The sequence below is a fragment of the Aulonocara stuartgranti genome, assembly GCF_965226115.1.
Source record: "Aulonocara stuartgranti genome assembly, chromosome: 9".
In the NCBI taxonomy this organism is placed as follows: Eukaryota; Metazoa; Chordata; class Actinopteri; order Cichliformes; family Cichlidae; genus Aulonocara; species Aulonocara stuartgranti.
Window position 1 is genome coordinate 31519675 of NC_138960.1, and position 16753 is coordinate 31536427.

Here is a 16753-nt window from a genome sequence, read left to right on the forward strand (position 1 = left end):
CAGATTTACTGAAAACTAAATTTGTCCATCCTGGAGTTTGGAAAATTCAGACAGAAAGCTCATTTAACCTCTGAGCAAGTCACTGGAATAACAGACTCTGAACCTAACCTACTGACAGGAAGCATCTTTTCAATAGTTCCCCTCCCCCTCCTGCTCCATCCACAGGCCTTTTACTTCCTCATTCAAAGTCAACATGAGTAACAGCTGTTAGATGTTAGTGATCATATTTACAGCACAGTGACAAAAGTCACTGGACATTGTTGGTCACTGATGTATTATCATCCTTATTGTGAAGTCTTAAAATGTAAAGTTTGTATCTTGACACATTTTCCTCTGTGCTGCAACATTTACTGTACATTATTGTCTTAATCATTATTTAAATGAAAAACAAGGCAGGAACAAACTCACCTGCTCTGCCAGGAATGATCATCCACAGAAAAGAAAAGACCCTCAAAAACACGGCACAGTTGTTACGGGTCATGCTCCGACTGCAAGTCACACATCCGCATAAACAGTCACTAAAAGAAGAACTGATACTGAAACAAGTTGTTTTTTTATATCCAGTGAGGCAGGACGGACTCAGATGCAGGAGTCATGAAGTGGAAACTATTTACACAATCTTCAGGCAGGGATAAATCCACAGACTTTATTAAAAAGGTCCTTGGAAAGTTTGTTAATGAATCCAGAGTTTTAATCTCACAAAGAGGAACAGAATCTCCTCCACAGCTCTCTCACACATTTCTCCCTCACATGGGAAAATGGCAGGACTGCTGCACAGAGGAGAGAAACAGGTAAGTCATCATCGAGGCAGCTACAGGAACACAGACTTACTGATGGGAGATGGTTTCACTGACGTGGTTGATTCAACACTCAGGCAAAGACTGAATGTTTGCTCCCAGCATAAACAGTTTCCAACTGATCAGCAGATGATAAAAAGTTGAAGTTGACCGTTTCAGGTGTGGTAGAGAGGAGGGTGGAAGAGAGAGTAGAGTGACTGAAACAAGGTCGCCTCTTTCTTTGTTTGCTTAGCTGGAAAAACAAACACCTGCTAGGAACCTACCAGAGATAAGGGAGGGGCCGGAGGAGGAGCTTTTTCTACCTTATCTATAAGCTGAGGCTGATGAAAAAAATCCAATTGCAAGGCTCAGTACAATAATTGGTGAAGTCTAGGTGAATTGTAAACATTTAATGAATAAATTGCGATAATGAGTTCTCACATTAAACTGAGATGTCATAAGATGCGTCCTTATGAGGAGCAGCACAGGAAGCTGCTCCTCATAAGGATAGTTCATGCATTCATTACTTCCAGGCTGGACTACTGTAATTCATTATTATCAGGATGTCCAAAAAACTCACTGAAAAGCCTTCAGCTAATCCAAACTGCTGCAGCAAGAGTCCTGACAGGGACTAGAAAGAGAGAGCATACTTCTCCTGTTTTGGCTTCCCTTCATTGGCTTCCTGTTAAATCCAGAATTGAATTCAAAATCCTGCTCCTCACATACAAGGTATTAAATAATCAGGTTCCATCTTATCTTAATGACCTTGTAGTACCATATCAGCCTATTAGAGCACTTCGCTCTCGCTCTGCAGGCCTACTTGTTGTTCCTAGAGTATTTAAAAGTAGAATGGGAGGGAGAGCCTTCAGTTTTCAGGCCCCTCTTCTGTGGAACCAGCTTCCAGTTTGGATTCGGGAGACAGACACTATCTCTACTTTTAAGATTAGGCTTAAAACTTTCCTTTTTGCTAAAGCATATAGTTAGGGCTGGACCAGGTGACCCTGAATCCTCCCTTAGTTATGCTGCAATAGATGTAGGCTGCCGGGGGATTCCCATGATGCATTGAGTTTTTCCTTTCCAGTCACCTTTCTCACTCACTATGTATTAATAGACCTTCATTGAATCATATCTGTTATTAACCTCTGTCTCTCTTCCACAGCATGTCTTTTATCCTGTCTTCCTTCTCTCACCCCAACCGGTCGCAGCAGATGGCCCCGCCCCTCCCTGAGCCTGGTTCTGCTGGAGGTTTCTTCCTGTTAAAAGGGAGTTTTTCCTTCCCACTGTCGCCAAAGTGCTTGCTCATAGGGGGTCATATGATTGTTGGGTTTTTCTCTGTATCTATGAAGCGCCTTGAGGCGACTTTTGTTGTGATTTGGCGCTATATAAATAAAACTGAATTGAATTGAATTGAATTGAATTGGAAAAATGTAAAGATTTTCACTTGACTTTCAGGAGCTCCTGACTGAATATATGATCCAGCAGTTACAAAAACATGATTCTATCCATTGAGCTCACCTGCTGTGCCTCCGTGTACAGCAGCCTTTCCTCTGTTTCACAGGTTTTGTACTTTAAATAGTACCTGCTTCTGGGGTTCATTATGTGTCAGTCATCATATTTGAGCTTATACATTTAAGATGTTGTGAATAAGTATTGTGGTTGTATCCTGTAGTTGTGTGTCTGGATCCTTTCGAGGATCAGCCTGACTCAGCATTCATGCGTTCAAATGTTGTTGTTTCACAACAGCAGAGCGCACACACACTGTAAGTAAAACTTGTTCTATAACTGCAAACACTGAGCTGTGCTGACTGCCATAGTGGAAAGTAAAGAAGTACTAAGTTTAATCAGGTTGGTTGAATATGTTTGTACATTTCTTAATACTTTACTTGAGCATTTTCTTTTATATTCATTTTTATCACTGTATACTTTTTATTGCACTAATTGACAGTTTATTACTTTTCAGATTCTTCATATACAACATTGTGAGCTGTAATGAGACATAAATTATTCACGCTGGACTTAAACCATATAGATGTGATCAGAGTATGAACCATTTCACAATCAGGTTAACCCTCGTGTGACCCTAGTGAAAAATGGGGCCCGTTTGGGTCCCAAGGGCAAAGGATGGGTATAAATTTTGAGGGATGCTCAAGTAACCCTTGAGCATTGTTAACAGGTTTTTACTGTAGATGTGGTGTTATTGTAGTATGTGGTTTCACCACTATGTGAAGCCACTTTACTTTGTGAGGGGTTGGAGCTACAGGTGGGTGTGCAGACTGTAAAATGTCCACCATTTAATGATATTTTTGAAATAAACTCTGGTTTTAAACAAACTGCCCGCTCAAAAGGAGATTTCACTGTCAGCTGTTCCTGATTGTTGCAACATGAAGGCAAATTCCATCAATTAAATATGAAAATAAAACTTATAATTTAAAAGTCACTGATTAACCATTTAATATGATCATTTAAAGTCATTATCTTTGCATTTTTTAAAACGTGCTGTACAAACACTACATCCAGTAACTGTATGGAAGACAAATGAATTCTCTGTTATTCAGTGCTCATTAAACCATCATTGTTTCTCATCCTCCGGTTACTACAGTCTTCACCCAGAGATCATGCTTCCTTCCAAATTTGAACAACTTGAGTTATTGCTCAAATATATTTATTTTTGTTGCCACACCTTCATTTTCCACAAAGATTTTATTTTAAAAACACTCCTTAATTTTTTTAGTAATAAAATCTTTCATCAGTTTATAAATTGTAACACTGCTCATGTCCAGTCATCAGAGGCATACTGGATTTATGTCACCAGTTATCCTGATAGCGTTATTGTTTTATTATTGTTTTTGGAACTGACCTAAACTGACCTGTAATGTTGCAGGGCTCTAGACTAACTGTTTGCCATGGGTGCACCGGCACAAAAGGCGCACTTAAATTTTTCAACCGCATCGCTTAACACCGCAGTTTTACATGTGCACTTTTTTGGGGGGGGGGGGGGGATTGCAGTCCATACAGACAATATTCATTTCTAAATTATTAACTAACAATCTTGTGCTTAAAGTGCTTTGTCAATATTGTAGAAAATGTTAAACTTAATCATCATCTCGGCTCCTCTGACGACCTGTTTGCTGTTGCATGCTGCTGAAAGGCAGTGGGGAGAGGGGACACTTGGGCAGTGCATTTATTGCAGCATATAATGTGTTTTTCTGGATACACTGTGCTTTTTCAGCATTATTCAAAGATTGATGACACCGTGTCAGAGCACTGGGTATGAATTTCAGAAGGATCAGGCCTTAACTTAACAGAAAAGTTATCAATAGTTCTTTTCCTATTACAGCTACATCCACTTCTGTCGTGCCTAGGCTGCTCACTAGGGCTGGGTATCATCACTGATTTCTATAATCCATTCGATTCTGGTTCTCAAAGTCCTGATTCGATTCAATTTAGCCTCAGACAGTCAGAAATATTATAATTCTGATCATTTATCAGTACTGATACATGTGAGACTTCATCAGAATTGTGAACATCACAGCAGATGCCTTTGTGTCAAAGCAACTGAGAATAAAACACAGAAAAACATGAAAGAGATTTTCCTGGTCTGGCTTTTTATAGCAGATAACCTTAAAAATATTCTGCAATATTCTGCATAATTTTAAAAAGTTTTAATTTCTTCTGTATTGAACAACAGCAGAAAAAATAGGCTTTCTTGTCCGAGGTCATTTAAGTGAAAAAAAAGAAAGAAAAGAAAAAGACAGTGCTGTAAACAACGGTAGACTGATGGGTAATAAGCGAATGAAAAATGCAGAAAACAGATTTGAGACGGGAAACTGTTCTTGAAGTACAGAGAGAGAGAGAGAGAGAGAGAGAGAGAGCTCTGCATGAAGTATGATTTTTATCGTGGTGGAAGCAAAACAGCAAAGCTCAGAGGGAATTCATGATGACATTGATCAAATGTGAAGCGCAGTTTGCTGCTTCTTTTGCTGCTGGCTCGGTGAATTTTGGTTGGAGAGACAAAACCTGCAGCTCAGAATCAGCGCAAAAAGACGTAAACACAGAGCTCCGACAGCGTGTCCGTCTACGGGTCGTCGGGTGAGAAAGCCGAGAAAGACAAAGCTGATTCTGATGCGTCGGGTCTGTGTTTACGTCTTTGTGTGGAATCCGTGTACCTGCTCTCATTTGCTGGTTGGTTGTTGTTGAAATGGTTTTGTGAGCTTTAATCTGAGAATCTGGTGTTTCTGGCAAAACACAGTTATATTTAAAAGTCGATTCAGGATTTAATGAATCGATATCGCTTTATTCAAGCTACTCACCTCTCTCTTCCAACTGCACTTTCAACTGGACCACGGCCAATCAGAGAGGTCCCGCCCCTGACTATCTCTGATTGGTTTAGTCCACGATAGGGGCATAATGTGTGTCTGTTGCTGACCACACAGAGAGTTGCAGAGATTTTTATTTTATTTTTGTTACCCGAACAGTCACACCACCGAAAAATTTGGTCGCATTTGTGACCAAATTGTTCGCACTCTAGAGCCCTGTGTTGTCTGTCATCACTGTCAGTGCTGTATGTTTAATATCACTGTGGCTTCAGTGTATCTGTTCTGTTTTACAGTTCATAAACTTTTGTCTTCTGTTTACAGTCTTTGGTTAGACAAGCGCTTTTAGCAACTATTCAGAGGAGAATGTACTTCCTGAACAACAATGTCGCCTAGAGGCTGAAGACAGTACTGCATATATCATGTTGTTTTTGGTTTTTCGTTTCTGCTCATACATAACAGTAAAAGTTTAGGATGTTGTGAAGATAAAAGCAAACACTTCAGTCAACCCACACTTGGACCCTGAAATGTATGAAGATCTAAATATTTATCAAAGTCAGATTTATAATATGTGATGCATAACTGTGTGTTATAGGGGAAAAACAGTATTAGTATGAGTAATTTTAAAACTTAGTAGCGGCCGCCATTGTTGGAAACTGGAGTTTGGCTGGGCTGCGCTATGAATTCTGGGATATGGCAGGCCACGAAGGACACACCCGACCCATCCTTCAAATTCGGGGAAAAGGAGGACGCATTTGTCGACTGCATTCGGAGGAGTCTACGAATTTGGACAGCCTTCGGCGCGTCGCTGTGATGTAATCGGTCTACAAATGCGACCTCAGGAGGATGCAGCCCATGAATTTGGACACGACATATGAGTTTCATTTTAGTTCAGTGATGGTGGATTATAACCTCCATTCAAAGCATTCAAAAAAGAGAAGAGGAAACTGTAGAACATGTTATATTACACTGTGAGAAGGTAACTGATCCAAAACCTCAGTAACATAAAAATGAAACTGAATCTTATTGATTTACTGCAAAAGGACTCAAGAAGTGAAAGTTATCAGGCCTTATTCCAGTTTTTAAAAGTAAAGTAAATTGTTGCTGGTCGACGTTCCAGTTCACACTCCACACCAGTTGGTGGCGGTAATTCACCATTTTGTTGTTTGACAACGACAAATACAATTTGTAGGAAGACGAAGAAGAAGGGTTGCGAAACAAAGTAAGAATGTTCCATGAGAGGAGGTGTTTGCACAGAGAGCTGCTTTTCCATTCAAAGAGAATAAAGTAGTACCAACGTTTGGATCGATATCTGCATCGATCTGCCCACCCTTGTCTCCTGGATCGTAGCTGAGATCAGCGTGAACCACGTGGGTCTCTGCTCCCTGATCTGTTTCCTGTGTTTGGAAAGAGTTGCAGCTTCATCGCGGAGTTTCTCTCGGTTTGTGGGCTCATCTAAAGGTAAGCACCGAGCTAACTTTACTGTGAGTTCAGTTCATGTTGAGTTTAGCTCCTGAATGAGGTCTTCTGCTGCTCTCCTCGGTGTCTGTTCACAGTTTATTGTGAACACGTTGAGAGAAGAGTGAGAGAGTGTTTGGAGAAAAACACCAGCTAATCATTAGCTCAGCATGCTGGGAGAAGTTGGAGCAGAAAAGTCTTTTCATTGTCCCTGCAGCTGTTTTTCTGCCTGCACCAAACCTCTACAGCCTCATTTCTATTTGAAGTGATAACAGGAAATGGATGAGAGCGATCTGCTGCAATATCAGGGTCACAATAAGTTTGTCCAGCTGCTGTGGATGAACACATGAGAGGAAGTGAAATGGCCTGTATTTGTCACAATGGCTGTGTCCCAATTCAGGGTCTGCACGCTTGAAGTACGCGCACTACGTACGGTGCGTACTATAAGTACGAGAAGTGCGGAAGTGAGAGGCTTGTGAAATGGGACGGCATACGCTTCGTCGCACTGTTCAGGTTGCCTAGCAACCATGATACTAACCGCGAGACACGTTACATACAGCTTTGTTTGACAGAAATGAAGGAGAAAAATGTTTTGTTAGTCATTCATTTTTGTTATGACATCACTTTGATTAGTTGAGTATCTGAGGCTGAGACCACGGGACTGTAAAACATGATTGTTGGGCTTCATTTCTGTGCTGAACAGTCATTTAAGATTAGTTAGTAAATAACAATTAGCTAATGTTGTTCATGAGACTAAAGTCATCTCACTGCGGTAATGTAAATATAATATGGCCAATATTATAGTATTGTCAGATTATATATATATATATATATATATATATATATATATATATATATATATATATATATATATATATACACACACATATATATCACTGACTTTCAGCTTGTTGTGTTTGTGCATATATGACTGACTTTAATTATTAAACATTCGCACATAAATAAGTGACGTCATATTCAGTACTTTTGACAGTTCACTCTTCGGCCGCTCCATCTTATTAGGGAAATTCCACATACATAAATGTCAGTTTCAAAACTCAACCCCATCATTTCATTTGTTTTTGATTGAAATTGAATATTACTCAAACTCTCTTAAATTAACTTCCAATAAAAAAGGTTTATCATTGATTGAAGTTCATTCAGAAATGTTTAACGAATGAGCTGTCACAACTTTCAAGTACAAAGTTGTTATGAAGTCTGTCACATATTCCCCCCCCCTTTTTTTTTCTTTTTTTTTTGTCCTTTATTTATTCATCCTTCCTATTTCATTGTACTGTATATTGTTACGCTTATTTGCCTTGTATGTCTACTGTACAAACTGAGCTGGAATGACTGACTGTTCACTTTATAATTTCAATAAAGTTTGGAAATAAAAAAGAAACCTCTTCGGCCGCTCCCTTCTGCCGTATTTTGCGGCAAAATTATCCACACTCACCACCGCGCTATGAATTGTGGGATATATGGGACCACGAAGCGTGCTCCGGACCACGCTTGATATTTGGGGAAATCGACGGCGCATTTGGAGTATGCATTTGAAGTACACTTCGAATTGGGACAGCTGTCGTCGCGTGGCGGTGACGTAACCGCACTTAAAATGCGTACTTCAAGCGTGAATTGGGACACAGCCAATAAACTTTATTGTCCAGCTGCTGTGGATGAACACATGAGAGGAAGTGAACTCCTACAAAGTCTCATTTTAATGAGTCTGGCTGCTGTAAAGTGATGCACAGGAAGATGTTAACAAAAACTAATGAAACAGAGATGAAAGTAAACAGTGTTCATATTTGAAAGCACAGAGAATAAAAATATATTGTGTTGGTTAATGTGCAGCTCTTGGTGATTTGGATAAATCATATTTTTAATCATGTTGTGGATTGAATGTTGGGTTTTATTTTATCTACAGAAGTTTTTCCCACCTGTGATCGTTCAGATTGATCTGTTGGGTTGACTTGAATCATGTGAAGGTTTAAAGCTGCACTTCCTCCAAAGAGAATAAAGTATAATCATGAAGAATGTAAAAATGTCTTCCTGTGTCAAACACAGCTGCAGTCAAAGCAGGAAGGAAAGCACTGAAACCGCTGATTAAAACTCGTTACTCAAAGATCACTGATCAATTTCCATGAGTACTATTCACAGAGAGTTGGGGAGTCGCTGCAATCACAGCATTTGATCAGTGAGCTTTAATCAGTGGTTGTTGTTCAATGTTCATGAGGATTTGCATATTAATGCTCAATAACTGTCCATTGTTCCTTCAGTGGTGCTAGGGTGCTAACATGCTAAAAGCAGAGTTACTCCTAGGGTTGCCAACCGTCCCTTAAAAAATAAAAACGTCCCGTATTTAGAAACAAAAGTACACGTCCTGTATTGAGCTAATAAGGGACGCACTTTGTCCCGTAATACAGTGATAATCAAAAGTAGTCTATAACTTTTAATGGAATTAACGCTTTGTTTGAAAACATAATTCCCAGCCCCTCTCCTGCTTTGTGACCAATGAGCTGACAGCACACTTATGACAATTCGAGTATGACAAGTCAGATTACCGCTCATCTCATTGGTCGAGGAAAGGTCGCTTACGGAGAAAATACCGGAAGACAACAGATGACCACAACAAGAAGCATGGCCAACAGGGAAACAAACGCCAACACTGCGGTGCAAGTCTCGGACGACAGTACATCTAAAGCTGGACATACACTGTGCGATTTTCAAACTGCACGATTGACTCGCAGGGGTTAGAAGTTGGTAGGTCACGATGCAGGGTCTCACCCGATGCTCTGATGCGACCCGAGTGCTCACACTGTGCCTCCATAAAATGAAGGTTATAACAGAAAATCTGTCGCTCGCTCTCTCTGTCTTTCACTCACACAGACACACCACCACCATCAACTTTGCTAAATTGCTAATGAAAACCATTAATCAGGCAGCTGTGATTGAGCAGCAATGTAAATCCCACTATTTTCACGGTTGTTGTGGTCGTGACATTGGCTGGTTGGCAGCCAATGTTAAGGAGCATTACCGCCCCCTGGCACACATCTCAGTGGACATTTAGATGAGAAAATATATATTTGACACATTTTAGGAAAATAATAATAAAATAACAATAAATAAAATGAATGTTCCCTTTAGAAATCTTTTCTTTTTTTGGCTCTATAAAAATAGTTGTTTTTCATTTTCTCAGGCTCTTACAGCCTTACCTGTATCATAACAAAGTGTATAAACCCCAATCCACCTTTAACATGGTCCTTCTCCCAAACCTTCAAATAGGACTTTCTGGCCCTGTCATAGTAAAGGGCTGCTTAGAATATTAGAGCCAATGTCACAAAGTTCCTCCTGAAGTATAAGTGAGTGAGAGAGTTTCCTCACTTTGCAGCACAACACGTCTCACAAGATTTCTACAAGCAATCAGAGTGAAATTTGTACTTTGTGTTGTCAGATGAACATATGAGACACTTTGACTCTTCAGTGCAGTGTGGAGCCTAACAAAGATCTGTTTTGTGTCCCAGCTGATCAGCAGGAGGAGAAGAGTCTGACGGAGCAGCAGAGGAACATTTTCAGCCATCTGGACTCAGCTGAGTCACTACAGAGGAAACAATGAGCTCAACACAGGAGGTGAGGAAAATATCACAGTTTCACCAAATAATCAGTCACGTCTAAAACTCTCATCCTCCAAACCGGTTATATGACTGTGTTGTATATTATGTTGTTTTTTTAGACTATTATGTTTACAAACATTATTAAGTCACAAGCAAAGAAAGACTACACCACAGCACATGTGTAAGGCTTATTCATCGAAATTATTTAATAATCAAATGGACATAACATTTTGTTCTTCACCCCAAAAATACACATTCAAAGCATCACAACAGCAGCCCGAATGAAGGAAAATGAAGGAAAATAAAACATATGTGTATTTTCTGTTGCCTACATTGTAGAGGGTGACTTTGCCTCTAAACAGGAACATGAGCAGGGAAGAGGTTAAAGTGGGATTGAGCAGGTGGGAACCCTAAAATCAGCTGTAGTGGCTCAGCGTGGGGAAAAGAATCACAGCTCACAATAATTTCTGTTGAGAGCTCCAGTAGATTTTCTTAAAGTACAGGCTGTGATCAGCTGACCTGCTGCTCTCTGTGGATGTACACAACTGAATTCAACCAGATGTCAGCAGATGTTTCATGAGCTGTCCTGGCTGATTTCCATCCTCTACACTGACAGTACACTGTCTTTATATTAGACACTATACTGTTGGTATGAAGGTGGAACTCAGTGAATGAATGTCAGCATCATGAGCTTCAGTTTAAATGAATCTCTGCTACACTTAATCTAACTGTGACATGAGCACCACAGTCACTGTGCACCAGTCACACACTGTTCTTTACTTTAAATCACAGTTCAGCAAACGAACCTGTTTATCCTGCACTAACCTGCAGAGGATCTTCATGCAGTCTTTAAATAACACAGTTAATCTGCCTCAGATTGTTTTGCAGCATCTTTCACAACCTGAAAAAACATAATGTCACATGTACAGACCCAATATCTGATTTCAACACATGAGGACTTACATGTAAGCTTTAATCTCCAGTTGATCAAATCCCACTGAGCAGTCCTTCCCTTTAAATCTAACCTCTCTTCTTCCTCTCCTGTCCTGTGTGTCTTATCTTTCTCCATCTCTGAGTGAAGTTAGCTCTCTTTCTTTTCTCTCCCTGTGATGTGCAGCAGCTGGACCTTTAGCCAGCAACACACTGTGAGACAAACTGCACACAAACAGTTTGTGTGTTTGCTGATGTTTGTTGATAGAAACGCTGCATTTGAAATTACCTGTTTGTTCAGGTGCTGTGCAAAAAAGAAAGAAGAACAACGTCTCACTTTAACTCCTGACTATGACTCACAGTTTTGCCTCTTTCATCTCTTTTTATGTTTCATACCCTGGTGATTAGTACACGATCAGGATTGTCTTTCATGTGTTACTTTTCAGGCTCTAATTGGTTTGATGTTTGATGCCCTTAGTGATGAAATGACTCCTCTCAAATTTCTCAAACCAAAAGTAAAAAATCTGTTTTGTAAATACAATGAGTAGAAAGTCTTTTTTTCTGTGGGGAGTAAAAGGAAAGAAAAAAAGGAAAAATATTTTAGAGTGTTTGAACAGTCATGAATTATTTTTAACAGCAGGTTGGATGTAATGTGTTAGAACTACCAGCAGGTGGGGATAAGAGACCTTTAAGGTGTTTGGTGCCACACTACACCTTCAGGTTTAAAACTAGTGTTAATGGAGGGAGTTTGAAGGTTGAGTTTGTTCCACGACTGCATTTCACTCACTGCCTCTGTTTGTATCTCTGTCACTGCAGGACCAACATGGAGCGAGAAGTCAGCGCTCTCAGGAGGCTGACAAACCTCACAGAAGAAAGGGAGAGAAAAAACACACCTGTGACGAGTGTGGGATGGGTTTTACTGGGAAGGCTAAACTAAAACGTCATCAGGTCATCCACACTGGAGAGAGACCGTTCAGCTGTGACTTGTGTGGAAAGACTTTTTCCTGGAAGAGTGCTCTAAAAAGACACCAACTCATCCACACTGGAGTTAAAGTGTACTGCTGTGATCAGTGTGGCAAACAGTTTACAAACAACACATTGTTACAACGCCACATGTTTACCCACACTGAGGGGAGACCTTACAAATGCGTCCTGTGTGAGAAGACTTTTAAAGCTCCACGTTACCTGAAAGAACACCAACAGATCCACACCAGAAAGAGACTCTACAAGTGCAGTTACTGTGAGGTATGTACCGTATTTCCCGGACTACAAAGCGCACCTGAATATTAGCCGCACAAGCTAAAATCAGAGGAAAATCCTGTTTTGTACATACATTAGCCGCACCTGACCAAAAGCCGCAGGTGTTTCAATATTGACTTATCATATGTAAGAGAATATGCACAAAGCGAATTGTCAGGAAAGAGATGGCTGTTTGGAGACACACCCCTTTTATTAATATTTTGAAAATCAAGTTATGGGTACATATTTGCACATGTGCTGTGCTTCATAAATGAGTAACAAATGTAGTACATAACAATAACCTACAGCACACCAGAAAAATAGATTCAGACTACCTTTTAGGCTCAGGTGCAGAGACACGGCTTTAACAAGAAGAAAAGTCAGTCATTCACCACCATCTTCCTGCGCACTAAAACCACCAAAGTCCTCTTCTCCAGTGTCGGATACGAACAGGCTCAGGATGGCTTCATCATCCACTCTCAGCTTCTTTCCTTCGTTGTCACTTTCAAAACCAAAGATAATCCTCATTGTCATTGTCAGTGTCAGAGTCGAACACCCTCTGAAGGGCCGTGGCGGTGTCCTCCTCTTCATCATGCAGCAGTCCAGCCCTTCGAAATCCGTTGGTGATCGTGGATGTTTGCACACTTTTCCACGCTGTCAGAATCCACCGGTAGAGTTGAGCACAACTTGCTTTTCGCAAGTTTATCGCCGCTCGTCATCCACGACTCCCGCTGAACGCATAGCGCTACTTTGAAGTTTGTTTTTCGCGCTACTTGTACAGCACTATGTTGCCTGGCGGATGGACATGTGACCAACATACCACTCTTGAACCCCGATCCTTCCGCCAGGCAACGTAGTGCCGTACAACAGCGGAACAAACAAAACAAATCGTCTTACGATATCACAAAAATCATGGACAATCTATAGAAAAGCCGCACCTGACTAAAAGCCGCAGGGTTCAAAGCTTGTGCAAAAAGTAGCGGCTTATAGCCCGACAATTACGGTATTTATATTGTTGTCATTTTAGCCTGACTGTTTGGAACAACTCTGCTCATTAAACTGTGTTAGCATGTTAGCAATTCTACTGCATGGAAAAGCAGCTCTGAGTCATTATTCAGATTTTCATTTCAAATTCAAAAATTCAAATTCAAATTTTATTTGTCACGTACACAGTCATACACAGTACGATATGTAGTGAAATGCTTGGACAACTGCTCGTGACCTAAAGAAAACAAAATAGGAAAAGGCTATGAATAAGATAGGAAATAAATATGAAAAATTAAAAAGGGTAAATTTAACTAGGAAGGAATAAAATATAAATTAAGGTTAAAAATGAAATAACTGTACAAGACAAATTAGAATGAAGGGTAAATTTAACTGGGAGAATAAGATAAAATATATAAATTAAAGTTGAAAATAAAATAACTGTACAACAAAATACACAATATAGAACTATATAAGAATGTATGAAGAAATATAAATAAATATATACACAATAACAGCAGCGTGATTTAAGTAATGAAGTGATTTCAGTTGTGATTTTTGTTTACAGGATCATGAAAAACTAAAAGTGCTGAAAATTAATATGATGGTGTTATTTAATGTTCAGGCAGTTTCCTGGTATATAATGACATTTTTATTATTTCCACATAAAAGGCCTTTTGTTTACAGAGCCTGATTCCTCTGTTAGGAGTACATGGAATAAAATAAAACACAAATGAAAATAAGTACAAAACCAAACATTCAGTAATCTTCTATTATGGTTAACAAAGTTGTGTTGTTACATAATAGTATTTTAGTATAGTAGTAGTGTTAAAATACTCATTTAATATTATAATTGCAGTGTCATGGGGGTAGTAGTGTTTTTCTTGTGTCCCATTCAGCTGAGTGTTATAACTACACAGTTAGTGTTATTAATGCAGTATTAAATTAGTATTATTGCAGTGTTACATTAGTAGTTTTGCACTGTGTTGGTACCCTGCAGATATTAGGATAGTAGTACTTTAGTGCAAGTCAGATGTTATTGTAACATATTAGTAGTATCAGTATTAATGCAGCACGGTGGCACGGTGGTTAGCACTGTTGCCGCACAGCAAGAAGGTCCTGAGTTCAATTCCACCATCAGGCCGGGGTCTTTCTGTGTGGAGTTTGCATGTTCTCCCCGTGTTTGCGTGGGTTCCCCCCGGGTACTCCGGCTTCCTCCCACCGTCCAAAGACATGCAGCTTGTGGGGATAGGTTAATTGGATAATCCAAATTGCCACTAGGTGTGAATGTGCGAGTGAAAGTGAGTGCGAATGGTTGTCTGTCCCTGTGTGTTGGCCCTGTGACAGACTGGCGACCTGTCCAGGGTGTACCCCGCCTCTCGCCCTATGACAGCTGGGATAGGCTCCAGCGCCCCCTGCGACCCTGAAAAGGATAAGCGGAAGTGAATGGATGGATGGACAGTATTAATGTAGTATTATGATGGTAGTATTGTAGTTTTTACAGCCCACTAAACTGAGTGTGTTAACTGAAACAGTAAAATGTAATTGGACGTCTGCAGAGATGCTCTTTATTTCAGGCGACGTTCAGGATAAAAATGTTGAAGGACTGACTTACACTGTCTTTGTGTCTTTGTTTAGAAGCAGAGCGACACAGATGGATCCAGTTCTCAACCCTGTCATTACTGTGGTGGTGGGAAAAACTTCCTCTGTGACCTTTGTGGAAAAACTTTCAGCCATAGAAAAAACCTAAAAACACATCAACGTAAACACACTGGAGACAAACTGGAACACTGCAAAGAATGTGGGAGAAGTTTCACCACATCAAGTAGATTAAAACGCCATGAACTGATTCACAGTGGGGTTAAAGAGCACCTCTGTGATCAGTGTGGGTCATCTTTCACCACTGCAGTCAACCTTAAAGAACACAAACGTGTCCACACAGGAGAGAAACCATACAAGTGCAGGCACTGTGACAAAAGCTTTTCACGCTCATGTCATTGTAACAAGCATGAACGTACACACATGGAAGGAAACTACAGCTGTGACCAGTGTGACAAGAGCTTCAGGAATCTCAGTTCATACACCACACACAAACGATCCCACGTTACTAAAAAACTGTTTCACTGTTACCAATGTCCCAAAACATTCACTAAATTATCTGCTCTGTGCAAACATCACCTTGATCACTCAGGGCTGAAATCGCTCCCATCACAGTGAATCTGCAGAGACAGAAAGATCCTCTTCTGCTTTCAGGGTGAGACTCAAAACTCCTGAGATCAGGCTCCACAGAGTTCAGATGGAATCTCCTGTAAAGATCTGATGAGGCAACTATGAATGAAAATGGTTCCCTAGTTCCATTTTAAGCTTTCTAAACTGTTCTACTTCAGTGTTCATGTCGAGTGGTTTGCTTTGCTTCAGCAGTTGGATGAAAAAAATCTGTTTTCATGTTATCAGTGACCTCCTGACCCAGTATGAACCTTCCAGATCCCTCAGGTCATCTGGATCCGGTCTTTTATCAGTTCCCAGAGTCAGAACCAGACACGGAGAAGCTGCATTCAGCTTTTATGCTCCTTATATCTGGAACAAACTCCCAGAAAGCCTCAGATCAGCTGAAACACTGAGTTTATTTAAATCCAGGTTGAAGATTCACCTGTTCTCAGCTGCATTTGAATAAAACACCAAATCCACACTTTTAAGCTTAAATTTCAAAACTTACATTTTAACTACTGATTTTATCTACTGTTCTGATTTTATCTACTGTTTTTTTTAATCCATTTTAAATCATGCTTTTCATTTTATTTTATTTTTTTAATGTCTCTGTAAAGCACTTTGAATCACCTTGTTGTTGAATTGTGCTATATAAATAATCTTACCTTATCAAGTTTTTATTGAATGTATTTTGAACGTGAAGTCTTGAAAATGTTAAATAAACATTTAAAATGTTAAACAAAGAAATAGTTTGAGCTGTGATTTCGCTTCCTGTTTTTCAGAGTAAAGACTGAAGTGACAAATGGAAACATGTTTACAGTCACAGTCAGATGAACTGTTTTCAGTGGCACAGATGGAGGTTCATCAGAGGAGGAGACTTGGCTGTTCTCCACTCACACTGAACAGGGTTCCTGCAACTTATTAAAAATCTGAAATGTAAGAAAAATAAAATATTCAAAACCTGACTTCCGGTAATGGCGGCAAAGTGAGGAGACCCGTGCTTCGCGAGCTCAGTTGTCTTTTTCGTTAAATACTCTCTGTAAATCCAAAATAGAACTTACGTTTTGACATAGTTCGTTTGGGAACATATGAGAACGCTAACATGCCTAAAAAACTGAAAAAGGACAAACAAAAAACTACGTTTGAGGCACAAGACGAAAGCGGGGTGGAGGAAGGGCAGATGGACGCTATGCATGAACACGAGCAAGAAAAGCAACCTGCAAACCCAGAAATG

General features: G+C 40.0%; 1 protein-coding gene across 2 annotated transcripts; it reads left to right on the top strand.

Moving 5' to 3' along the window:
- The first annotated feature begins 6295 nt into the window (after positions 1–6295).
- Positions 6296–16434, top strand: LOC309713809 (uncharacterized protein). 2 transcript variants are annotated; one of them, XM_082545674.1, is made up of 4 exons: positions 6296–6550; positions 10069–10174; positions 11905–12333; positions 14950–16434. In XM_082545674.1, the coding sequence occupies exons 2-4, from the start codon at positions 10157–10159 to the stop codon at positions 15526–15528; spliced, it is 1026 nt and encodes a 341-aa protein (XP_082401800.1). In that variant the 5' UTR covers positions 6296–6550; positions 10069–10156; the 3' UTR covers positions 15529–16434. The 2 variants fall into 2 exon arrangements, with proteins under 2 accessions (XP_082401800.1, XP_082401801.1); XM_082545675.1 differs by lacking the exon at positions 6296–6550 and having other exon boundaries at positions 9576–10174.
- The last annotated feature ends 319 nt before the right edge of the window (positions 16435–16753 follow it).

Excerpts from the sequence above, each read along its gene's own strand:
- LOC309713809 (XM_082545674.1), top strand. Across the intron at positions 12,334-14,949 it reads ACAAGTGCAGTTACTGTGAG|AAGCAGAGCGACACAGATGG; the intron begins GTATGTACCGTA and ends GTCTTTGTTTAG.